We start from the raw sequence: 26214 nt of genomic DNA on the forward strand, positions 1-26214 counted from the left end.
AAAAAGCATGGCCTCTCTTTTGGTTAGATTCAAGTCTATTTATAAGGGGAATCAAGTGACTTCTGGTATAGAAGAAAGAGCCAAAACTCAAATCAAATACATTATTAAGAAGTTCATGGACTCCATTTTCTAATCATTACTAGTCCTACCTTATTTTATTGATAACCACCAGGCATTTGTTGGGATATAAAAATATGCTAATTAACATAAACATTATCCTTTAATCTCCATAACTGTGTCATAAAATCCTGAGAAGCTATGGAATTGTTGGTTTAAAATGTGATTCCAATCGCTTTCTGATAAGGCTCCTGACTTCATACGAGTACGATACCAACAACTGGCTTTTGAAACCATGGGAAGGCTAGTCGGCGAATCAGTGAAGTTTTATTACAAAACTCTGCAGAATCGGCTGCCAGTCTCAACAAGCAAATGTCCAGCTCTGAGAGCTGTCCCTCTCGTTGGTGGTCCAATTACAACCGCCCTTGCCTTGAAGACTCTATGCAGAAATCTGAGGGAAGACTTATGCAGAACAATTGAAACATGAAAGTAGTTGAAAGTAAGTTTTTCCAGATTCAATTGAGGCCTCATTTTTGCCAATTGCAATGCAAACACATGACTCTAGGATACTGTAAAACCGGGGTGGAATAAGTTAATCCCAGTTTGTGATTTCTGTTTGGACATTACACCCAGACGTGTCCTAGCTAGAATTTAACCTGTTCATGTCGGCTACTTGACTTTTATTCTGTTTTATTTTTTATTTATAATCTCTCGACGGACACCTAACGTGCTTAGTCATATAAATTAAATTAATTAATCGACTTCACAACTAATTAAAACGGTCAACTGAGTCAACCAGGCTCCAATGTCTACAGCATTATAATATAAGAGTAAACGAATTTTTCCCCACCCAAGGTTTGCCTTAATGACACCTTCCCACTCAAAAAATTTTAATATATTATTTTCTCGCCCAAAGTTTATATTCTATTAATGCCTAAACTACACTTCACTTTTTCAAGATACGTTCATTGAGTTACCAAGAGTCAAGGTAAGAAAGGTTTTATAACCGATTGAATATTCACTACTGAAATCAACCGAAAACCAATTAAAAACAGAGAACCTTAACTTTACGGTGATCGCCAATTGGTAAGAAATCAGGTGTTAAAGTGAGAAGAGTTTTGTAAAAAGGAAACTAAAGGCTCAAATGGTGGTGATTGAGAGAATTTCGCTTTCAGAATAGGCCGAAATCTACTTGGGGTAGTAATGGAATATCAACTTTGGGTGTGAAAGTGGTCTTTTTAAACTTTTTGGGTCGGAAAGATCATAAAGGCAAACCTTGGGTGGGAAAAATTTTACTCTGTAAAATAATCAACTGCGTCATAATTAATAGGTGACAGTGCAGTTTTAATGTTAGGTTCCCAGATTTTTTTCTTTTATAATATGATATTAATTTAAAATTAATTATTCTTTAGATTATAGAATAATTTATTTAACAAATGATAAGATGATCATAAATTAATATCTTTAAACCATACAATTTTCAGTTTATTCATGCCTTTTGACACTAAAAAGTAGAGCCCGCGGTGCCGGCCCACGGCACAGCAAGGCACGGCACAAAAATATGCAAGTCATGCCGAGGGCCTTAAAAAAGACATGTGGGTCAGTACGGCATGACACGGTATGGCACGAAAAAAATAAAAAATAAAATAAAAATCTAAGAATTTAGAAATTAATGAAAAAGAAGATATATAATAATTCTTAATCTTAATTTCTAAGTTTATATTTGTAATTTATAATTATAACTTATAAGTAAAAAAAAAATGTATGAGCTAAATATATTTTGGCTTCAACAATAAGGTGTTCATGTTGGCGGCTTATTACATATCCGTAAGATAATAGATGTGGTAACAACTCTAAAGCATAAATCATTGTCTCAAACAACTTTAGATAAATATTTTATTTCATCTTACACCTTTAATATAACATAACATATATTTTTTGCAATATATATGTATAATTATTATTATGTAGAGGCAAGTTCCTTAAGACGAAACCTAGAAAAATTATAACTTATTACAATGTGAAATTTATTTTTATTTATAATTGGTCCAAGTTAGGACCATAATTTTTTATGATTACATGAAGGTTATTCCTATATAGAATATCACTATAGAAAGGTTCTACTACAATATTTTAATGTCTCATTATTTTATTATATTTCATAGTGATTATATATTTTTAATTAATATAAATACGAAATGTCACTAAATATAATATATTTTTATAATAATTATTAATAATAAATTAAAATTACCATAATTTATTAATATTAAAATTAAATATTTTTATAAAACACGTGGGTTGTCCTATGGCACGACCCATGACAAGGCCCAAAGCATACCATGATATATAGTGGGCCATGCCATGGGCCTTCAAACTTGGTGAGCCGGGCCGGCACGGCAGGATATGAAGTTTTGCGGGTCTTGACACGGCACGGCCTATGACACAATGGGCCTTGAATTTTTAGACACAGCATGACCCACCGTCACCTTTACTAAAAAAGGCTTCACAAATGGGTTTTTACATTAAAAATAATAATAATAAAAAAAAAAGATTGAGTTTGTTGGATGCCAATTTGCATTATTGCTACAACTTTGTAGCTATTATTTCTTGGTATCCTCCCTAAGTAACATCTAACCAGCATTGAGATTTCTATCAAAGTTTTTGGTTCATGTAAAAAGCCTAAAGTGTCCTCTAACCCTAGGAGGTTGGCTTAGTGATTAAGAATGTTTGCTCCATTCATTGACTTACTGGGTTTAAACCATCTTGGGACTACCTACCACATTTGTGGCTTACTTGGAATATTAGGCTTGTAGGGTGTTTAATGTGCCTCAGAAATTATTCGATGTACGCACAAACTAGTGCAAACACCCCGGTTATTAACAAAAATTAAAAGTGTCCTCTAGTTGTCAATTTCTTAAAATGTTATCCTCTAATCGTGTGCTTCTTTTTTTTTTTTTTTTTTTAAAAAAAAAAAAGTGCTTCTAAGTGATACTACCCTTAAAAAGAGTTATATCAATCGAGGTATAATGTAATGAGTAATAACAAAGATCCTTGTAAGGTTTATGAAATAATAAATACCACCCTATCAATAGTGAGATGCCAAAACTCACACTATCATGAATTATTAAATATTTTTATCAAATTATTTGATAGAGAGATTTCTATTATTTCAAATTTTTTAAGAGAATTTTGTATTTAATATAGCCTTGGAAGGTTAATGAAATAGGGGTGTGCAAAACTGGATACCCGATCTGGTTTTGCTTTTTTCTAATCCAATCCGGATATTCGGATGATAAAAACCTCATCCAAATCCGATCCCAATTTTTCAAAATCGGATATCCAGATTTTCGAACCAGATCAACTAGATATCTGAATTGATCCAAAATTAACAAAAACTGCTTATTAAAAATAATTAATTGATAGAAAGATTTCTATTATTTCAAAAAAATTAAAAGAATTTTGTATTTAATATAACCTTAGAAGGTTAAACTAATTAGGGACCCGACCCGACCCGACCAATTGATTAGATCGAGACCCGGGACCTTCACCGGTTTAAGCATCAAAGGTAGAAAATTGGCCCTTAAAATTTCAAACACCTACTCCTTCCACTCATCCCCTCTCACATTTCGGCACTTTCTCCCTCATTTCGACAGATTTCGATGCCTAAAATCACCCCCCCCGAACCCTCCATTGTCATCACTGACATCTCCTCACTAAAAACTCAAACACCCCTAACCTTGATTACTCGTAGATCGTCATTGGCCACCCTTAGTGTTTCGCGATTTGACTTTTCTTTTGGTCGTTCTCGGCACCGAAAATCACCCTCAACCTCTCAACTTGCCTCAGCAGCATCTCCCTACCAAAACCCCCATTATCTCGAAGTCCGATTGGCCGTTTATGGGGTTTTTTTGTTGGAAAGGGATTGATGTGTATTTATTAGGGGTGTGTTTACTAGATTTTAAACCTACTGGATTGACCAAAAACTGTCTATCAAACCAGTTAGACCGGTCAAACCATGACCCAGTCCCCTGGGCGGTTCATTACCATATCATGGTAATGAACCCTAAAAAAAATCAATAATGTTATACTTACAAAGATTTCTATATAAAGTGAGGTGGTAAAAAATGAATGGAAGAGTGAAACAAAAAGTCAAACGTATTAAATTTACTCTTCTATTTATTTTTTATCATATCACTTTATACGGAGATCTTTGTAAAATTTTGTTGTAAATGTAGTATTACTAAAAATATATATATATTTTGGGCGTGGGTAACCCTTTAGCAGCAAAGCGCAACAGAGAAAAGCCCAAAGATTGTAACGTAAATGTAAATGTAAATTCATGTTGACTCACAAGTCGTAACGCTTCTAATAATGTAAGATGATGATGGTGTCAGCAGATATAAGAGGTTTTGTCAGAGGAGTAGCAATTAGTTTACCTGCAAACCTCGAACTGAAATCGGTTTTCTTTTTGTTTTCGTTACAAAAGCAAGCCTCTTTCTGTAATTTCGCCGCTCTCTTCTCTTCTTCTCCTTCGTTTCGAATCTCATTCTCTCTCTCTCTCTCCTTTCTCTTCTTTCCTTTCCGACTAAAATCCATACACAATTCCCCCTACTTCAACGAAGTCATCAGGCAATTCTCTCTTCCCAATTTCTTCCCGCTACTAATTTTTGATTAGGTGAGTGTGTAGATGTACCTTTTTTTTTATTTACTGTAAAATCCTAACCTTGATCTACGTGTTCTGCTTTATTTTACATCTCGCATTTATAAATCTTGTATTTTTTTAAAGGTTAAAGCTTAATTTTTGGGCTGTGATTACAATTTTTTGGTGAAGTTTGATGCTCACGCTGTCATGAATTTTTTTCTTTCTATTTAATTAGCTTCTTTTAGTTATTTTCTATTTAATTAGTTTCTTTTGCGCTTAGTTATTATTATTATTATTATTTTCTTTTAATTTGTATTGAGAGAGTTGGTGAGCTTGCTGGTGGCTTACCCTTTTTTCAGTTTATCATCTCCATTATTTTTCTTTACATGTTCGTGTGTTTTGTTGAGATTTCAATACTTGGTAGCTATAATCTTAAAATTGACAGTTTCGCTCTTGTTGTTGAAAATAGACAGTTACTCTTCACAAATCAGAACCAATATTTAATAAAGAAAGAGAAGAAGAATTTAACTACGATCTGTATGATCCCTGTGTAAGGTCATTTCGTTAGCTGGTTGGTTACGTCGTATATGTGTTAAAAGAATTTAGCTTTAGTAGATTGATGGTGTAGTATGAGTTCTACATCAGTTTGTGTTAGGTCTTGGTGATTGAGGACTAGAAGTGGGGTTAAGAGGACGATTCTCTTTCTGGAATGCCCCTTCATGCGAGGTTTGAAGTTGAACCAAAGCAGGAGAAGGTGATTTAGTTTGGTATCTGTATCTTATAATGCATGGTGAGGATTATAACTGTTGGAAGTGGAGATATTTTACTATGACATTTCCTTTTTATAGTTTTCGATAAGTTTGCTTGGTATTCATGGTTGAGGTGAAATTGAAGAGGCTGTTACTCATAAGTGGATTATAATTTTGACATGGTTTTATGTAGTGATACTGTGAAATAATAATTATCTGTTAATGATTGTGAAAGAAGCTAAATTTTTCTGCGAGGACATAGAAATTTTATAAAAGATCTTTTAAACAGTGTTCATAACAAATATGAGTGTTGAAATGACAAGAAGGCAGAGCATCTATTTAGTGATATAATAAGGAAGCTGTGAACAAACTGTTTTATATATGTCCAGAAAAGATTTGTAAATTGTAATGGCTCTATTTTGATTAGTTGCACTAGAAGATACTCAGCAAGAAGGTCTAAAGTGATTCAGAATCATTTGATTCTGCTAGTCCAACTTCTTCTTGTGAAGCAGTATAGGATGATTATGTTTCTTTATTTGCTATCCAGAGTAGTTTAGTTTTTCAAATAATAACTGAAGCACTGCTATAGCAGTCAAGATTTTATTTTATTTTTTAAATTTCAAGAACTTTGTACATGCACTGTTGAAATATGGAATGCTTGTGCTGTGTTCATGGCTAGAAGTCTTAGTGGGAATTCACATCTCCTGAGGAACCCAAAAAGTTGTTGTAAAAACTGCAATTGAGAGTATAAATGTGAATTTTTAGAAGCTTGTTTCAGGATGGTAAGAGTTTGAGGATAGCTATGTGTTGCACAAATCTCATATTATTTATAGTTCTTTTTGGTTACAAATATTTCCGCTACTAGATTGGTTGAAATTTGATATAGTGAAAACATTTCTGGGATGTAATGATAAGTAAGGTGCCATTTTTCAAAAATCAAATATTTCAATCCAGCTAGTAGCATTATATATAAATTCATGGCATAGAGTTGTATATTTTTTCTGGTTTGATTAGTTTGATGAAGTATATAACACGGTGTGTGGCTTGTCTCACGGATCATTATTTTGACAGCTCTATGGCTCAGCAACCTGTTTAGTTTCCATCTAGTTATCAATAATTCTGTGTTAATTATATTGCCCTTTCTCCTCCTCAATCTTTGTCTTCCTTTTCTACGATTATGCTACCCCACTTTAAATTCCTTGTATCATGCATCGATCAAATTGATGACTAGAAAGTTGATTAGTTTTTTTTTTTTTTTTTTTTTTTTTTAAATTGTCACATTATGAATGTTACCTTTTTCTTTTTAAGAGTTATCAAAGGACTCTCAATGGTACTTAAGGATTGCCTGCTTCTTAAGAAGTTCTTCAATTATTTATAGAACTTAGTTGTTTCTTTGATTGTGTCTTATTATCGATGATATGAATTATACATTGTGATGGCAAATAGGTGGATTTTAAGCATTCTACAAGGATTATGTGGACATCTTATGCAGGCATGCTATTGCTTTGAAACTTCTATGAGATAATTGGGCAACTGGTCAAATGGAAGAGGGTGCCTATGCTGTAAGGAGATGGGAGGACCTGGACACTGATATATTGGTGAAAATCTTCCTGTCTTTTGATGTCTTCCAGTTGACTTCAGGCATTGCTCATGTTTGCAGTTCATGGCGTTTGGCTTGTTGTGATCCTCTGCTTTGGAAAACTCTTGATTTGTCAATGTTGAGATCAAATTTCATCAAAATCCCATTAGAGCCATATGTTTATGTGGACGGGCGTTCTGATAAGACATTGACGCGTTTGTTGAGGATTTCCTTGAGTCTCAGTCGGGGATACATAAGAACCTTGATTTTTCACTTCAATTTGTATGTAAGCGACGAACAATTGACTTATACTGCTGAAAGGTAATTTTTTTATGTTTCTGTTTAAAACCTTGTTCTAGCAGTATGGGTGTCTTCTTTTTGCTAACTATCTTTTTGACTTGGTTTAAGATGGTTGGTAAATGTGGAATTGAATTATAATATGTATATTATCAAGGGATGAGAGGAAGAAAGGGATGCTGATGCCTTTGCAGCCTGTTTAGCTACCCATTTGTTAAAATATAGTTTACATGCGGAGAAATGCTAGCTGTTCTGTTTTACTAAGTTGCACTTTAATTCTATATGTGGGATGTGGTAATTTGTCACTTCTATTAGCCTGCATCAAAGATGAAAATATTTTCTACATTATGTTGTTTGCTTGATTTGAACTACATCTGTGTTTTATTTCCTAAATGTAAAGAGATGCAACATCATCAATCATTCATTTTGACTTGATTATACTAAAATTATTTCAATCAATTTACATTTAAAACCAACACAAAATAGTTTTAACCTTTGGTTGCTTAGAGATTTGTTATCTAAAATGATCATGATAAAAGAATTGCTTGCATTCTCGAAGGTCTTTCTTTTTCTTTTTTCTCCCACTGTTCATTGGCTGAGTATTTGGCATTGTTTTTGATACCAGTGATTATCATCTTTAATTTTCCTTTTCGCACAAGGAATGGGGAAGTAACCCACTATATATCGTTGTCTGCAGGTGCCCCCAGCTCAGGCGACTTGTTATGCCAGCTTGGAACAGAATAAAGAAGGTTGGAATGTGCAAGGCTATTCGTACGTGGAGATGTCTTGAATCCTTGACAATGCCTAGCATAGCAAATCCCCTTTATCTTATGGAGGAAATAGCCCTAAATTGCAAGAACTTCTGTGAACTCAAGATCATGGGTCCTTTTGACGTTCCCTTTGCTTCTGCGATAGCCAAATTTCTTCCAAACTTGAAGGTTTTGAGCCTGAGATGCTCAATGATAGTTAAGGATGCCTTGATACTTATATTGGATGACCTACCAAACCTGGAAGTCCTCAACATATCACATTGCCTTCTTATAGAAGGTTCAATGGTTCCTCCACTGACGCCCAAAAAAATAATTAAGAAGCTAGATAATATTATCTTGCAGAAGGCCGCTCGATTACGTGAATTCTTAACATGCATTGAGGACTCGTGCATCATGTGTCAGCGTACCCGAAGTGATGAAGGGCTTCTAAGGTGGTACAAGTACGAGGAAGGCCTATGGAAAATGGATGAGGCAAGGTCTCTTGCCCTTTGATTAGAACACTGCAGAGGCTGTAATTTAGTGGTCAGAAACTATAGCCTATGTACCTCTTCTTTAGGTATTGTTTTGCATGTATGAAATATCTACATACTATGTTGTTGAATAAGCACATATAAAATCGGTTCATTGTGTTTTAGGTTGTCATCCTCCTAATGCTTGCGTTTTAGGTCGTCAACCTCGTAACGCTTGCCTGATGATCTTTTCCTATGGGAAAAGTATCATTTGTCTGTATTATTATGTACATATGGTAAAATGTCAGTTTCTGTTGCTTCAAGTCGATCTTTTGTTTTCAATTAATGTTATTTCAAAATGAGTTGAGTTCATTGATACTGTTGTAGATTAGTGCAGTCATAAACTTTCAACTGTAGAAGATTTCAAGTTAGTTTGATCTCATGAAAATATTGTCTTTAATTCTAATTGTTACACGTCTATCTCTTTGTATGATGATTAGAAGATTACATATGATAGAGATAACTTCACTTCTGAATGCAGGTGCACGAATCATTAGTTAAGGATGGTATTTTTACAATACCATCCATATGATATTTTTACCAAACATCGATTAAAGCCATTAAAAAGTTTATGCATACATTTGTTGAATTGCTGTTACATTAGATAAGAATGTATAGTTAATGAATAAAGCTTCTATTGTGGTGGGGCTGCAGTGTTAAATATCATTGAATGATCCTTCTGTAAAATATACAGCTAAATTGAATCTATTGTTGTGCTGTTTATAGCCCATAAGTAGGGACAATGCAACAACAATTGGATTCTTGATTTTTAAACTACAATGTTAGAGCCCATTTGGGTTATAAAAAGTTATTATTTTGTTCTTTTCAAATTTATTGGGCTTGATTTGTGCCTCACCCACTTTGGTAAGAGAGTCAAAAGATGTTGCGAAGAGACAATTTATAAGACAACATAGGTATACTATTTTTTTTTTTTTTTTGATAGAATGTCCGGATCAGTTTGCACATATCTCAATTAATCTTTGAGGTTTATTGAATATCCTATAAACCTAATATTTCAAAGTAAACCAGTAAATTACAAATGTAATAAGTAACCTCAAGGTGATTCGAATTGAAGAAATCAATAAAGAAAATAAATCATCTTTAACTGTTAAGTCAATCCCTTGAATTATCGTAGGTATAACATAGATTTTCAATTTTAGTAATTATCAATCGTTAATTCAACAAGAAACAGAGGAATTCAGCTAAGTTATGACAGGTTCAATTTTAATTGGCACATGAAAATTATCTTCATTTTTTTATTTCTCAACTCCTTGCATCATCTTGATAGTATCATCCACCTCCTACCTAATTCAACAAGCTGAAATGACCTAATTAACCCTTTCTCTATCACATAAATTACTTCACATTTAAGATGGTCCACCAACCGGCAACCAGGGACAGTCTTGTAATTCCAAACTCATAAATGAGAAGACAATTAAAAAAAAAATATATTAAATGTCTCTTTAGAAATGGTGTGATACATGAAGAATCATAAAAATGTAGTTGAAAAAATATTGTATATAATATACTATGTACTATATATTATATATTATATATTATATTTATAAATGTAAAAAATTAAAAATATTAATTAAATTATTTAATTCGGCTATTAATAAATAAAGGCCGAACTTGAAATAGAATCCTATATTAAACTGGAGACACAGGACAGTAGCTAAAACATCTCCCTCCTTCACGGCCTCTCTCCGCTTTCTCTCTCCTCAACTGAAGAAGAAGACAATCAATTATGGCGCTTCAGCTATGGGAGACTCTGAAGGAGGCAATCACAGTCTACACTGGGCTGTCTCCGGCCACTTTTTTTACGATTCTTGCTTTACTATGGGCTGTATACTATGTGTTATCGAGTCTTTTCGGCCCGTCTAATACTCATTACCAACCGCGATCCAGAGAATTTGAGGAGCAGATGCAGCCTCTGCCGCCTCCTGTTCAGCTTGGAGAAATCACCGACGAGGAGCTCAAACTATACGATGGCTCCGATCCCAAGAAGCCTCTTCTCATGGCTATCAAGGGCCAGATCTACGATGTTTCCCAAAGCAGGTTTGGTTTTTTTTTTTTTTTTTTAATCGATTGATTTGCGTTCTCTTTGGCTTTTGCTCCTCTTTTTCTTTTTATCCTCTTCTGGGTCAACGGTTGTTTGGATTTTATTTCATAAAGTTTTTTTTTTTTTTTTGGCTTTTGACGAATAAAGTGACTTAATAATTTTGGACGATCTAGCTCATACAATTGGTTGATATGCTACAAAAAAAATTCTTTTGGAGAATTTATTGGTGTCTGCTTGTATGATTCATCAACTCTTTGAACTTGCACTTCTACTGGGTTTGTTCAAATTCTGTGAGATAAAGTATTTGATTAAAAACTGCAATTCTTTAAGATTTTATTTGAAATTCAATCTAGGCCCAGTTTGGAATGGTAATTATTTATGACTGCTATTTGAAACTAATGAGCTTAAAAGGAAAAATTGAATCTGGGTTGAAGCTTCTGATTGTTGATGAATTGATAACTTTTTTGCAGAATGTTTTATGGACCTGGAGGGCCATATGCATTATTTATGACTGCTATTTGAAAATAATGAGCTTAAAAGGAAAAATTGAATCTAGGTTGAAGCTTCTGATTGTTGATGAATTGATAACTTTTTTGCAGAATGTTTTATGGACCTGGCGGGCCATATGCATTATTTGCCGGGAAAGATGCAAGCAGAGCTCTTGCAAAGATGTCTTTTGAGGATAAAGACTTAACTGGTGATATTTCTGGTCTTGGTCCATTTGAATTGGAGGCTTTGCAAGATTGGGAATACAAGTTCATGAGCAAGTATGTTAAGGTCGGAACTATCAAGAGCACAGTTCCGGTTTCAGATGAGACCTCCACCGCCGGTGAATCTGCAGAAACTAAACAAGGTGATGCTGCTAAGCCTGTCGAAGGTGATGCTGCTAAGCCTGTCCAAGATGGTCCATCAGAAATTGCTGCTGTTAAAGCCGAGGAACCCCCACCTGTTAGTGATGCTCTGGAGGAGTAATGCTTGGTTCAACAACTCAAAAAGGATACAATTTCTTATGAAAATGCTGAAAAAGAGTAACTATTTCTGGCTGTATGTTTGTTTTTAAGTTTTGTTCACATATAAGTTTACTTTACTTTGCTAGTCTAGGAAACTTCTGCTGCGGACTTGCTTTAATGTTTAGATTATCAAGAAAATAAGTTGGGCATATCTTACTTTCAGTATTCAGACTGGGATTGGTGTAGTTTATGTGTTTGAGGTACTCGGCGGCCAGCTAGTACTCTTATGTGATAAATCAGGAGTTTGTCTTATGGAAATGTATGGTATCATTTTCTTTCCTTTTTTTTCTCTTCTTTTTGGAGTAAATTATGCAATCATTAAACGGAGGGTCAGTTTTTCTCTACCCCTTTCATGCATCACTTACTAGCCATTGATTTCGGAAACCATTGCTTCTGGGGTAAACAGGTCTTCATTGCAAATCTGCTGCAATTCTTAATCAATAACAGTTTTATGAAACTAAGGGTAGATTCATGGTCTTCATCCTTTCAAAGAAACAAGGTAGAGATGAGAATATAGTTGTAAAGATTTGTGAAAAGGACAGGTTGGATTGGATTGGTTTATCACGTTATACATGTCAAATATTGTTTACCTTAAAATCCATAAATTAAATGTGATAGTATTTGTACAGACACCTATGATGCGGTGTATCTATTCTATTTAAATTTATTTCGATATAAGAAAATCTGAAGTAATTCATTCTTAAATTTTATTAAAAAGATTCTTAAGATCCATCTGTAGTATCAAAAAATTGAATATGGGAAGAGCGCTTGTTAAAATTAAAATCTAAACTGTGATTATGAATTTATGATTTGACGAATCCACTGAAAAGACACTCATTCGGTAGCTCAGCTACTGCCCAACTCTGTTTTAAAACCCAGACCAGCCAGATCGGGACCTGGCAGCCTCTCCGGTCCAGTTCAGTTTCAGGGGGGTTTCTGTAATTTATAAGGACTAATGTAATTTTAAGGGATGTTTTTAATACTTCATAACTTTAGGGACTAATTGTAATTTTTCGGCATTTAAAATAAATTAAAATTTCTAATTTGCAATTTTTAGGGGTATTTATAATGCACTAAAATTTAAGGGACTAAATTAAATTTTTTAAAAATACTTGTATTGTTGACGTCACCTGTCGGTCGAGTTTTAAAACAATGTTGCCCAATGCACAACCAAATCAATTTAGAAAATGAGAAAATGAGATAATCAATTTTGGTAATTACATAATTACCCATGTTAATTACTCATGTTTTAGTAAGGTTATGCTTGCGCACGCGCACGCACACACACACACACACACACACACACGCACACACACACACACACATATATATATATATATATATATAGAAAAATGTTACCAACACCGGTGCTTTACACCGAATTTTTATACCGAACGACATGTCCATTGGATCAGACGAGTCACGTATCACGTTAACAAATATTCTGCGAATGAACGATTGTTCATCAAATATGGACTACCGTCCATTGTTATTGGACGATCGTTCATTTGAAATAGACTCTCATCCATATTATATGGATGGTCATCCACCTAAAATGGAAGCCCGTTCATAGTTTAAACTAGAAAAATTTGGCCTAAATTATTTATGGACGCCCGTCCATCTTTTAATATTAACAAATTTTAAATTTATTTAATACATTAATTGTGAATCCTAATTGACTTAGTGTCTTATTCTTATGATATTTGTCCAATTATTTTGAATGTAGACAAAATTTTAATGCCTTATTCTTATGACACTTGTCCAATTACTTTGAATATAGACAAAAATTTAATGAGGATAGCGACATTTACAAACTCAAGTGCTGTAAAATTTTTTAAATCAAATAATGGAGGGACGCCTGTCTATTGAATATGGACGGACGTCCATAACTTTTGTTTTAAATTTTTTTTATTTTAAACAATAGACGGGCATCCATTCTAGGTGAACGCCTGTTTATAGTAAATAGACTCTTGTCCATATTATATGAATGAGAGTCTATTGTTATTTTCTCATGGATAGGCGTCCATTATAGGTGAACGACCATCCAATAATCACGGACGCCCATTATTTTGCTTTTAAAATTTTTTGAACGGGCGTAGATGGACGCCCGTCCATATTAAATAGACACCCATCCATATAAGATGGACGGGCATCCATTATTTTTTAAAAAAAAAAATTTGGATGTGCGTCCATCTTATATGGACGTCCGTCCATATAATATGAACGAGAGTCCATTAAATATGGGCAAGCATCCATAATGTTGGACGACCGTTCATTTATGAAAGACTCCAGCGTGGTCGTGTCTGACTGGTTGTCATGTTCTTCGGTACAAAAATTCGGTGTAAAATTTCAATGTCCGTAGCATTACTCTCTCTCTCTCTCTCTCTCTCTCTCTCTCTCTCTATATATATATATATATATATATATATATATATAAATATATATATATTATGACTAGGTGTATCCAGGTCAGCTTACACGCACCTCAACTAATTTTTCGAGACCTTGAAACTATCGGTCAAGTAAGAGCTCCAATAATTACTTCTATTAGCAATTGAGTAGAGATTCAAACTTAAGACCTCTTGAGTAATACACCCAAGAAATCTTATCGAACCATTCGATCACCCAAGGGTTGGTTAGGAGAAATAGTTTTTTGATCTTCTGTTATGTCATTTACTTCAAATTATAATCTTGGGGCTCCATAATGTTCCCCTAAAAATAATAGGAAATTATATAAAAAAAATTCTAAATTTTTTAAGGCAAAATACTTTTTCAAGTTACAAAAAGATAGAACTAAGATTATGCGTTTGTTTTATAAAATAAAAGTAAAATAATTATGTGAAAAAGAAAAAGTTAATATACTATAAAAAAAAAAAAAATTATCTGCCGTACCATATGTTTCAACATTTAACCAACTTTTTTTTTCTTTCAAAAACTATGCAATTTATTCTTGTTATTTTTAAATTACTTTACCATAAATCAATCTAATTAACGAATATTAATATCTTCCGATATAATAAAATTAAGTATAATAATATGTTTTTAATGACATTATAACAAAACATGTGGCAAATGAAATGACTCAACCAACATGATAATGGCATCTTAATTAGAGTAAACGACTTTTTCCCACCCAAGGTTTCCCCTAATGATACTTTCCCACCCAACAAGTTTCCAAACGACATTTTACTATCCAACGTTATGTTCCGATAGTAATTTTTATTAAATACAATATATATTCATCGTAAAGATGAAAATACCCTTTACATTTAAACTTAAATTTATTATTATTATTATTATTATTATTATATGTCATATCAACAGAGTCAATTACTTATATACCTACTTTTTAATTATAAAATTACTGATATACCCTAATTATGTCTAAAAGGATAATTTACTATATTTTAATATTTCCATTTCTGCAAAGACATCTCTCTCACCCACTGCGTAACTGACGCCACCACACCCTCTTGTTCATGGCAAGCCAACACAGTGCCACCACCTAGCCAATCGCTACCACCCACCAAACTTCATACTCGGAAATCGCCACACCAAAACCCCTCTATCCCCCACCCCGCAAATCTCGTAAATTGCCAGCCACCGCAACTTTTTTCTTTGCACGATTGCTGCTCCCTACCAGGATTTCGGCCAATTTTAGGCACCAACACCCTACTTGACACTATTGTCGACTTCATTTTCCCACCCTCATCAAAACCCCATCATCCTTTGGCCGCACTAGCTTGTCGTCCGCCGGCTGTCACAACTATTCTTGCACGACTGCTACGCACTTGGAAGCCTCGCCACCGCCAATTTTCACCTAAAATCATACACAAATAACACCTTCTACTAATTGCTTATTGTATTTGGTTGATTGTTGTGTGTAATTAAGTCACCAGCGACCCTTCTGTCATCATATTTTTGCACTCCCAAGCCAGACCCACATTCAACACCAAATATGTTTTTCTTGGAAAAAGAAAATAGATTCTCTATTTTTATATTATGAACAATGGATCCTGGTTTGACACCAAGAAGTGAAATGGTTTTAGAATTTCTAGAAATAAAACAGAGTTTTCAGAAAATTCACACAATTAGAATTCGATATTGTGGTGGACTCGATATAGGGTGTTTCAGTGAAAAAAAGAGAGTAAGAATCGGGTAATTGCAGGATCCAAATCGGCCGAGTGAAGGAGGAGGGGGAGATGAAGAAGATGAAGATGGGAGGAGGAGGGATAGATGAAGAAGAAGAAGATTGGAAGGCAACAATTTGGTAATAGCAGAGGAAGGGGAGATGAAGAAGAATAAGATGGGAGGGCAGTATGTAATAGCGAAGGAGGGGAGATGAAGAAGAAGAAGAAGAAAGAAGAGTTTTTTTGTCTTTATACTATTTATGTCATACACTTACCTACGCTTCCAATTTTAAATTTTGATTTTTGATACATAATGTTAATTGACCATTCTGCCTTTACTTACCATGGACTTTTGACCATCCTGTCATTTTTCACGATGAAATTTACTAATGAATCTATATTGTGGGTAATAAAGTGTCATTTTGAAACTTTTGGGGAGTGAAAGCTAGGTTGGCCAAATCTTTTAATTAATATAAAGGGAGAACGACTTACACATACCCAAGATTTATCGTAACGACAAGTTGGTACCCAAAAGGTTTTGAAATGACAAATAGGTACTTTCCGTCATGTTCTGTTAGTGATTTCTNCAGAAAAATCAAGACATGCCATTGTTTTACAGGACACATATTCTTTCACAGGCTTTCTTAATGGCTTAACAAGGGCTCTAAAGGTTATGAAGAACAGAGAAGTGACAAGTTTAGAAAAAGTAATGCTGGGATTTAAAAAAGAAGATGATGTCGAGGATTCAACACTTACGAGAGCAGTAAATATGGATAAACATGAAGATGAAGGAGTGGATGAGTCCATAATTATAAAACTTCAACCTCTCCAAAACTTTCTTTTAACTTTCAAAATTTTAAATTGCCTTTATAATAAACTTTACTATTTTCTAATAAGCCTACGAACTAAAATTCGTATATATTGCATTCTTTAATTTAATGATTAAGGTTAATCAAATAATCAAAGTCTATGGTATGCTTTCGATCTTAAGATTTAGATTACTGTTTCCTTCATCCTAAAGATTATAAAATTCGACAAAGACTCTAGTTTCAAACTCGAGTTTGTAGGATTATTTTAAAACCCGAACCGAAAGGCAACCCGTTTAACTGTTCGAGTCACAGGCTAACCGATCCAACCAGTTGGACCAACCGATTGAACCGATGACATCAACGACAATTTTATTTTTATAAAATTACATATTAATCTCTCAAATTTTAATATATTACAAAAATTCCCCTAAAAAGTTTCAATTATCCCTTAAATTTTTATTTATTTCAAAAATACCCCTATAAAATTACATTAACCCTTATAATTTTATAATATTACAAAAACCCCCTAAAACCTAAACCGGACTAGAGAAACTGCCGGGTCCCAATTGGACCGATCGAACCGACCGGTCCAGTCCGGTTTTTAAAACAGAGGTTTGTGGGACAAATTGAATAGCACTCATTACTTTGTTATAAAAAATTTCAGTATTAAATATAGATGAATCCATATGGTTTGTGAAGCATCTCCATTTTCAAATAGTAACTAGGAGTTACACGTCCCAAAAAATTTTCCCTTTTGGTCATCTATGAACATCATAAAATACACCCCAAGAAAAAATAAAAAGCCTATAAAGAAAAGTGAAATGGAACAAAATAACTTGGATTTCTGTCTAATTCGTACGAAGTTACCGTCTCTACGCTGGGGAGGATTCATTTCTAGTCAAGGAATTTTCTCAATTTTTGAACTTAATAAGCTCAAATACATATTCACAAAACTTCCAAGTAAATGGAGTTCTACATATGGTAAGTTCAACAATGGATATGTTCCGCTGTTTCAAAAATAACAAAATTCTAACTCACAAAATCGGAAGCAAAGAATCTTGATAATGCCTTGAAATTTATCTGTAAAAGAATCAGATTTCTCTTCCACTGGAAAGACTTCTCTTGCAATCCAGAACTCGATTAGGCCATGAAAAGCTTAGTATATTTATCTGTTCACGAAATCAGAGTTAGTACAGAAAAAGAGAGGTTTGAACTCATTAGTGCAACAGAGGCTCTGCCAAAACTTGGGAGTCAAACCTGAATTCATGTTTGACGATAATCACTTTAGGAATCCAAGACGAAAAGCAGAATGTATGGTTACACATGAGAAGGCCCATTTTGCATTTCATTTGAACTTTTGGACTTGTGCTTCGATTTCTTTTCCCGTTTCTTACCCCTGCCAAGTAATCAAAGAAGTGCATGGATTTAGGACAAATCAGTGTTCTGTAATAGCAATGTTAATATCTGTACAGAACATGAATTGTAGGCAGTACTCTTCATGTTAGCCATGGCCCCAACAAGATTTTAGTTTCCGGTTGATGTGCTTCATATCCTTTTCTGAAGGGAACTTATATTTCATTACCTGCATTCATAGCCAACAAAAAGAAAACTACATTGGCAAATGCAACTTAATAGAAAGAATCTAGCATTCATATGATTTCAATTAATATAGCCATTGAAAATATGATCTCCTAGAGCCTCCATATTGCCACTACAAAGTAATATTGAAAGAAACTTAAGTCAAATAATACTAAGATGGTGAGTTGCTATGATATACCCAAGAATCTATGGCATTTAGATATTCAACGAGCTCTGGATAGGTGTGTGTAGAATTCTGTCGAGAGAGAACACTTTCTATATATCTACAAACAAGAGTAAATGGATGGTCAATGAGAAGTATTAGGGCCCGATAGGATGTACCTGACAGGTGTGTAAATGATATGCAACCAAAAGAGAAAAGTAAAATTGGATATATTCATAATCGTAATCTTAAGAAACTTCTTGAAGCAGTTCAAAACCTCTCAAAGTCGAGAACTCCATGAACATTGTTCGCACGGCGCAAAGCAGCCAATGCCAACTGCAAGTTCAGTAGATGATCTATGTTAAACCTATAAAGAATAGACAAATACTCAGATGAAAAAATAAACCAACAAATTGAAAATTAACACCCTTAATTTGTTATAGTAGAAGTTGATGATAAACACGTGATGCATAAATGAATCCAAAAATCAATTAGTAAATTATTACAACTTGAATAGGAAAGGTTCAAAACTCTATGTTGAAGGTTCAGTTTAGACAATCCACTTTAAAGAATTAGAGACAAAGATTTAAAGTTAAGAAGTTGATTGGGTCATTAAGACATTCTGATGCAATAATAACGTGGAATGACATAAAATACCTGCCCAGGGGGGTACAAAAGCGGTGCATCAGTAAGCATGATTCTGTCAACTTCCAACTTTGCAGATTCATGCAAGTCCTACAAAATATGAACCCATCATATCGATAGTTAGAATATGGGCAGGAAGAAGGAAAAGTCTATTGAAACACATGAAGATAATTAATGGCCAACAAAGAGGAGCATCATGTATACCCAGTATAATTACACATATTCCTAGAACAAATATAATTGATTGCTGTTTGCTTTATACTGTTATATTTAGGAAAACAAGGTGACAATTATTTAATCATCCTATGTTTACATCCCTGATTCAAAGAAATCAATGTCTCTCCAATGAATTTACAGGGAAATTACACTTGTAATTCTTATAATCTTAGTGTGAGAAATATGAAAATGCATCCAACAAATCAATTCAACTAACAAAATTAAACTATAAAGTAATGCTGCAATGTCACTCAGCACTTCCACAACAATAGGGCCAACATCAATACCCACTCAAAGGTGGGGGCTACCCCTTCAAAATTAGCAAAAGCCAATTTTAAAATCTAAACAGCTTAATTTACAACATCACATGCATTAGTTGTTATTTTCATCCTAATCATATTTTAGCAACATGACCAGTAGTAGTTGAACTAACATCATGTCTTCCAGAAAACACTTTCAAAAATCAATGCAAGTATAAACTTGAACAATCATCTTCAGAAGAAGTAGTAGGTCAACCACTGACAATACTGAACATGCTATTGAGAAATAAAACTACAAAAGATGGTACCACAGTTTACCTTCGGCGTATGGCCATTTGTTTCCGGACAGAATTCCTAGAGACAAAAGTTTATTGTCAACAATCGCAAACAAAGAAGACAAAGAAAGATAACAATATATAAGACCCCTCCCCCACCCCAACCAATAAAAAAAACAATGACAGTTAATAAGGATTTTCTCGTACATTTATGAAAGAGAAGCATCTATATAAGAAGCGAATTAACCAATCTGACCTCCATATCATTGACAAAACCTTCAAGTGGCCGGTATGGAGCATAAACAATAAGATCAAATTCCAAACCCTGCATGACATGATACAGTCTTAAACCAACAAAAGAAAAGGTCACATGGCTATAACAATACATAAGAGCTCATATCATACCTGATAAACAATCATTTCATAGTTGAGAATCATTTGATGATCCTGTGAGATGCCCTTCCCAAGCTCCTCTGCTGATACATGATTTTCTTCTATCTTACAAGCAGCATATACACATGTTAACCTGTGCACATAAAAGGAAACAATAGTAAGGGTGAGAATTTCACTAGGAATGAAAAAAAAAAAAAAAAAAAAAAAAAAAAAAAAAAAAAAAAAAAAAAAAAAAAAAAAAAAAAAAAAAAAAAAAAAGCAAACTAGCAGAGAGACTAACTGTTAAACAGAAAAAAAATATTGTTCCAAGCAATCCTGGTAAGGCACCAATTTCTATGAACGACCATGCAGAAATTCTTATACAAGATCGTAAGAGCATTGGGCAATATTACGAAATAAACTTAAAACAGATCTAAATAAACAGTACATTATATTTTTTGGGTGATGCTCCATGACCGACCAATGCAGGTAGAATCTTTTGAAGTATAAGAGAGCTGTTGCCTGCAAATGTGAACCAATCCTCAAATGTTGCTAATAGAACTACTACAGTATATTTCATCTTTTTAAATCTCTTTTAAGACTAAATTATTAGATACAGAAAAACATACCTGAATTTTATTAGGGAAGTAAAATGCACTGCATACTTCTCGAAGTTTATTTTCATAAAATACACGCATAGACTGTTCTTCTTCGATATTGAGGGGTTTTGAACGAGAATGCTTTTCAGCTGACATAAAAACAATAAGATGGTCACACATAAAACTTTTGACTAATAAAGAACACATAAATAAATGGTAGAAATCAACAAAGCATTTACCATTATCTTTTTGAGGTTCAGGGAACGAAAATGACCCATCAATATCTACTTCCATTTGCGTTGTTCCATACTTTAAAATACAATATAATGTTAGCAACAGAAGAATAATTGATTGTAACATGATTCCAAATATAATAGAGAAAAAGCTATAATCATAGCAACATGACAGATTGAAGTGCTCAGCCCTAAAATAAAATGTTTCACCAAACAATTTATGTCCTATATAGAAGGAATCACAATGCCTAAAGGTTGTCATTCCATATCTTGAATTAACTTCATGGTTAAAGATAATTTTCAAAGAAATTTCCAAAACTGATAATCATTCACCACTGCCCCAACTTCCATTAATCAAACGAACAAAAATTTCTCACCACTCTACCTCTGACAGACAACAAAATTTCATACTTCTCATCCCATACAAAGATCAGGATCATAATAATGCATTGGAATTATACTACAACACTGACCAGTAACTTTATCGTGCAGATATCTGGTTACAGGCAACATATTTTCAGTTCCATGTAACAGTATTTTAGAATCATAGTATATAAACTAAATTACAAACCTAACTAAAACATTTTCTATTTACCTGTAACCAAAACATTGGCACGATAACATTACTGGCCCATAGCAAGCCCCTAAACAACACCAAAAAAAAAAAAAAATTTGCATACACACACAGTCATTAAACTAGGCTACATCCATTACCTTCTCCAAAGTTTGTATTGCTCTCTGATTAGAAGCTTTGTATTTTTCAACCTACATCAACCCAAAAAAAATCCTTTTACTGCTAAGAAAATTTCAAATAAAAAAATCCAAAAAATAAATTGAACTTGAAGTTTATAAATGACAACCAAAACAAAGCATAGAGCAGGTTACGAGTCCAATAATTAAATCAAAATTAAAACTAGACAAAAGTTAGACACTGCATTGAAATTTTCCATAAGAAAATAAATAATCCTAGTAACTAAAAATCGAATTATAAGAAACAAAATTTTCTCTCACTTTCCCAAACTTTCTCATCTGCCAAACAATAATTTCGCAGACTTACAAGTTCTTGAGGAGTGAAAATCCACCTGGCTCGGTGAGTTGAGGTCTGAAAATCGGACATCGCTGCACTCGCAACCCTAACGCAGTTGAGTTGATTCGAGCTTGTAATCTGAGTTGCAGAAAATTTTTCGATATTTCAATTTATTTGAATTTTATATTTAATTTTTTGGTTTTGTTTTGTAAATAAAATATGGGCCTAAATGAATGTGCGAATTTGGAAGCCCAATACTAACAGGCCCGGAACGGTCCATTTCAAAACCAAAGGGTCCACTTATAGTCTAGGGGTGTGAAAAAAAACCGCACCCGAAAGCCCAAACCGAACTGAGCGATACGGTTTTGGTTAACTCTTCGATCGAAAAAATCCGAACCTTATTATATTTTTATTATACAATATGATAATAGCATGTTAAATAAATTTATCACGAATAAGCCTATGTAATTTTTGAAGAGAATAGCGTATATCATTGGATTTATATTCAGAATTCGAAAAATTTGCAATTATAAAAATTAATTATATTGAAAAATAAAATAATTAAATGATTTGTATTATAAGTATGACGAAGAATAATATTAGTAATTTTATATAAACTTAACTCGATTAACCTGAACAAGACCAACCGATTTAAATTGATTTGAACCATCCATAGGCAGCTTAGATGGTTAGAGTAAATTGAGGATAGTGTAGATAAGTACAAGATCTTAGGTTCTATTCACTATCTAAGTATCCCCAATTTAAGAGGGGGTCGTGGCTAGGGGTGTATACGAATCGAGCCGAGTCGAGTGATGGCTGGCTCGAGCTCAGCTGGAATTAGTTAAGTAGTTGCTCGAGCTCGAGCTCGGCTCGATAAGGAAAAAGCTTAGCTCAAGCTTGGCTCGGCCCGACTCGATTTAAGTACGAGTTGAGCCGAGCCAAGCTTGGTTAAACCTGCAAAAACCAATGTAAACTGTTTTTGTCTTTTATTATTCTCTCAGGCAAAAACTCAAACACTTAGGGTGCAAACCTTCATCCAAAAAATAAGCTCTAAAATCATTCAAAGCAATCCAAAAACCAAGCTGTAAAATCAACTTCCACAAAATCCTTTACAAACAGCCCACACCTAGAGCACAAAAGGCGAAACTCTATACAAAAACCCCTAAACACCAACAAACAGAAAAACAAAACTAGCCTAAAAAACAAGCACAACAAGGAAACAAAACCCACCGAAACCCCCAGGCTCCTAAGAGGTTGACATCAACTCCACACAAAACCCACCAACACCGCCGAAACCACCCAGCCTATTGTCCCTCTCCAACCACCTACACACAAAACATAGCAACAAGCAAACAAAGAAGAAGCCATTTGGTGGTTGCTTAATGAAGGGTGGCGTCTCAGACTTTGCGGTGTGAAGAAGTGAAGATGACGGTGGTGAAGGTAGAGGTGGAGGTGAAATAAGCTTGAAGGGAAAATGTCTTTGTTTTAGGGATTTTGCAGTCGAGTGTCTTTGTTTTAGATTTTAGGGCAAATCTGATCTTACGCAAGCTGAAACGATCAATTGAGCTCACGAGAGTCGCCGACTCGAATGACAACGCGAGCAATTTGAAGATCGCGAGCCTAGTTAGTAAAAACGCGTATTATACACGAATTGTACGGACAGCCGTATAATTCGAGTATAAAACGCACGTATACATATTTTGTAAAATCTGCCATATAATAAGGTTTCCCGTATAATTCGCGAATTTTTGAAAAAAAAAAAAAAAACAAAATCTCACACCCCCAAAATGATGTTGTTTTGGTGGGTTTTTACAAAAAATAAAAACAAATCTCGTTCAATCGTTCTTCTTCAGTTCTTCGGCAGTCAACAGTTCTTCTTCCTCAGCTCAGGCTCAGTGCTGGTGGGAGAATCCAATTGAAGAGCTTATTCAGATGAGGAAGGCTTCTCAGGCTCAGTGCTGGTGGGAGAATCCGATTGAAGACCTTAGTTTGCCACAGCTTGAGCAGTTAAAAGCGGCGCTAGAGGAGCTGAAGAAGAATACGACAAAGCAAGCTGAGAAGATTATGATCCAGAATTCTGGTCTTCCACAGTTTCTTGGAGCGAGTTCATAAAGTGGTGGAGGGATTAATCTTCCATTTGATCTTCAGTCTACTGGCTTCAATCCGAATATGATGCCTCCTCATGGGTATAATCATCCTGGATTCAGACATATTTTACTGAAATCCTTGATGGTTTAGAATGTTGAAAAGTGTGTCTGCCAGAACACAGTTTGTTTACTTTATTCATGCCTCCAGGTGTTTGAGTCTTTAATTTTATTTATCATAATGTGTCTGTCATTTGGTTTGAAACATGTTTGGTTTCTTTTAATATTTTATTTATTTGCAGCATTGTATGCCATGAGGTTAGTCTCATGGTTATCTTTAAGTATGGTATGAATAAAAGGCATCTTATCTATCTTATAGTTTGCTTCATATAATATATATTATATATATATATAATATATATATATATATATATATATATAATATATATAATATATATAAGGTAAAAATTTAACAGCCACTTACCAATTAATCAGTAAAAATCGATCTCTTTTTGAGTTGTTATGACTTATTGTTGTTTTGTACTTTGGGGTTTTTGTTACAAACTATAATTTGAATCTTTGTTGTATTATTTGTGTTTTTATTTGTTTGGAGCTCTTATTCGACTTTGAATTTTGATTTTGTTATGACTTATGTGTTTAATTTGACACTATGCTGAATCTTAGCTAAATATTGTGTTTGAGTCTAGAGACTATAATTTGAATATCAGTTATATATTGTGTATTTGTGTTATTGATTATTGAATACTTTGCTTTTACCCAGGTAGTCCATAAAAGTGTTAAAACTAAGATTGAATTGTCGTATTTTCAAAATGTATTATTGACAATACACCGTATTAAACCCATATATACCCTACCGTATTTTTTCCGTATCCGAATTTTATGGTCGAATTTTTATAAACGTATTTTTCATCATTTGCGGTATATACCCGTATAATTCCCACCTTTTTTTTGCCTACTCGTATTTACTAACTAGGATCGCGGTAGTTCGAATTGAGCCCAAAAAAGCTCGACACATTTCGCGAGCTTAAGGTGAGCTCGAACTCGTGAACTACTCGTCTTTTGATGAGCCGAGCTTGAGTTCGTGACGAGTCAAGCCCGAGTAGCTCACGAGCTACTCGGTTCGACTGCACCCCTAGTTGTGGCGATGTGTTGCTGCATTAGTCTCCTCTAAGAATTAGTCAAAGTACGTGTACGTTGGTTTAAACACCTTGGTTTGGGTTTCTAATAAGGTGAGATGGTCAGGCTTTTTTTTTTTTTCTCAAAAATATTTTGGAGTGAAGACTAAAAACGCTACAGCTTTACAGTTAATGAAACCAGAGTTTTGGCCTGATCTGTGTGCATCCTATCCATCCATCTGCAGAAATCACACGGCTAGGCATTTCATAAGTTAACAGTATAAAAGAGGAATTGCTCACTGTACATAGAATCGGAATTTTTTTGCGTTTTTCTGCAGTTTGCGTTATCAGTTTCTCTTGGTTTTTTCTGCTTTTTAGAATCATTGTAACTAGGTAGATTGATTATAATGATAGTTAATCTGAGGGTAGTTTTACTCTTGTGGCTTGAGGATCCAGTGAGAGTTCTTGGGTGAGTTACGGGTTGATTCTGGGTAGAAATTGAAGATTGATCTGGTTGTGTTGGATCTTATACTGTATTGATATTATTCAGATTAGTGTGCTGTGAGCTCTCCATTTCCGGAGCTCAACGTGGACTAGATTATCCAAATAGGATAATCGAACCACGGTAAAATCTTGTGTTTCTTGTGTGGATGTTTTGTGTATCTGTGTGGAGTTGAAATCTGTTTATGTTTGTGTTTGTTGGCTCAGTATAACAGTGGTATCAGAGCTATTAGAAAATAGGCTTGATCATTTGAGACTTTTCGTTGATTTAGGGTTTCTGAAAAATTAGGTTTGTCTAAAATTTGGGGGTTTTTCAAATTAAGGCTTCCCTTAGCAATCTTGAGTCCTAGTTTACAGATTCGGTGGTAAATTCACTGATTGAGGAAATCTTGGTGAAGATTCAGGTCTGAGTCTTAGTAATTCGTTCAAGATTTACATTGTCATTCGATCTTGGGTTTCTTGAGTCAGTATCAAATTGTTCAACACAAAGAGTCAACTACACGATTAG

The 26214-nt window shown here is 34.1% G+C and overlaps 3 protein-coding genes across 6 annotated transcripts; 2 read left to right on the forward strand and 1 right to left on the reverse strand.

Moving 5' to 3' along the window:
• Positions 1–4426: 4426 nt before the first annotated feature.
• LOC116127986 (F-box/LRR-repeat protein At3g48880) lies at positions 4427–8922 on the forward strand. 2 transcript variants are annotated; one of them, XM_031413648.1, is made up of 3 exons: positions 4427–4735; positions 6898–7351; positions 8025–8922. In XM_031413648.1, exons 2-3 carry the CDS (start codon positions 6993–6995, stop codon positions 8587–8589), a joined length of 924 nt encoding a protein of 307 aa, XP_031269508.1. In that variant the 5' UTR covers positions 4427–4735; positions 6898–6992; the 3' UTR covers positions 8590–8922. The 2 variants fall into 2 exon arrangements, with proteins under 2 accessions (XP_031269508.1, XP_031269509.1); XM_031413649.1 differs by lacking the exon at positions 4427–4735 and having other exon boundaries at positions 6898–7013; positions 7112–7351.
• A 1317-nt stretch (positions 8923–10239) lies between these two features.
• On the forward strand, positions 10240–11957 carry LOC116127903 (membrane steroid-binding protein 2-like). Its single transcript, XM_031413561.1, has 2 exons — positions 10240–10664; positions 11268–11957. The coding sequence occupies exons 1-2, from the start codon at positions 10354–10356 to the stop codon at positions 11638–11640; spliced, it is 684 nt and encodes a 227-aa protein (XP_031269421.1). The 5' UTR covers positions 10240–10353; the 3' UTR covers positions 11641–11957.
• A 5482-nt stretch (positions 11958–17439) lies between these two features.
• Positions 17440–22148, reverse strand: LOC116127939 (cyclin-H1-1). Of its 3 annotated transcripts, XM_031413594.1 has the most exons (14): positions 22016–22148; positions 21673–21723; positions 20965–21034; positions 20756–20874; positions 20575–20648; positions 20160–20280; positions 20011–20079; positions 19798–19833; positions 19016–19093; positions 18636–18694; positions 18395–18479; positions 18111–18199; positions 17875–18013; positions 17440–17786 (listed from the first exon to the last, which is right to left on the reverse strand). In XM_031413594.1, exons 1-12 carry the CDS (start codon positions 22073–22075, stop codon positions 18119–18121), a joined length of 903 nt encoding a protein of 300 aa, XP_031269454.1. In that variant the 5' UTR covers positions 22076–22148; the 3' UTR covers positions 17440–17786; positions 17875–18013; positions 18111–18118. The 3 variants fall into 3 exon arrangements, with proteins under 3 accessions (XP_031269454.1, XP_031269456.1, XP_031269455.1); XM_031413596.1 differs by lacking the exon at positions 18636–18694; XM_031413595.1 differs by lacking the exons at positions 18395–18479; positions 18636–18694.
• Between the last annotated feature and the right edge of the window lie 4066 nt (positions 22149–26214).

Source organism: Pistacia vera, unplaced genomic scaffold, assembly GCF_008641045.1.
Source record: "Pistacia vera cultivar Batoury unplaced genomic scaffold, PisVer_v2 Contig196, whole genome shotgun sequence".
NCBI classification, from domain to species: Eukaryota; Viridiplantae; Streptophyta; class Magnoliopsida; order Sapindales; family Anacardiaceae; genus Pistacia; species Pistacia vera.

Coding starts and splice junctions, on each gene's coding strand:
- LOC116127903 (XM_031413561.1), top strand. CDS start 10,354: ATGGCGCTTCAGCTATGGGAGACTCTGAAGGAGGCAATCACAGTCTAC. Junction 10,665..11,267: donor TACGATGTTTCCCAAAGCAG/GTTTGGTTTTTT, acceptor ACTTTTTTGCAG/AATGTTTTATGGACCTGGCG.
- LOC116127986 (XM_031413648.1), top strand. CDS start 6,993: ATGGAAGAGGGTGCCTATGCTGTAAGGAGATGGGAGGACCTGGACACT. Junction 7,352..8,024: donor TTGACTTATACTGCTGAAAG/GTAATTTTTTTA, acceptor CGTTGTCTGCAG/GTGCCCCCAGCTCAGGCGAC.
- LOC116127939 (XM_031413594.1), bottom strand. CDS start 22,075: ATGTCCGATTTTCAGACCTCAACTCACCGAGCCAGGTGGATTTTCACT. Junction 20,080..20,159: donor ATGAAATGATTGTTTATCAG/GTATGATATGAG, acceptor CATGTCATGCAG/GGTTTGGAATTTGATCTTAT. Junction 18,200..18,394: donor TAAATGCCATAGATTCTTGG/GTATATCATAGC, acceptor CTATGAATGCAG/GTAATGAAATATAAGTTCCC.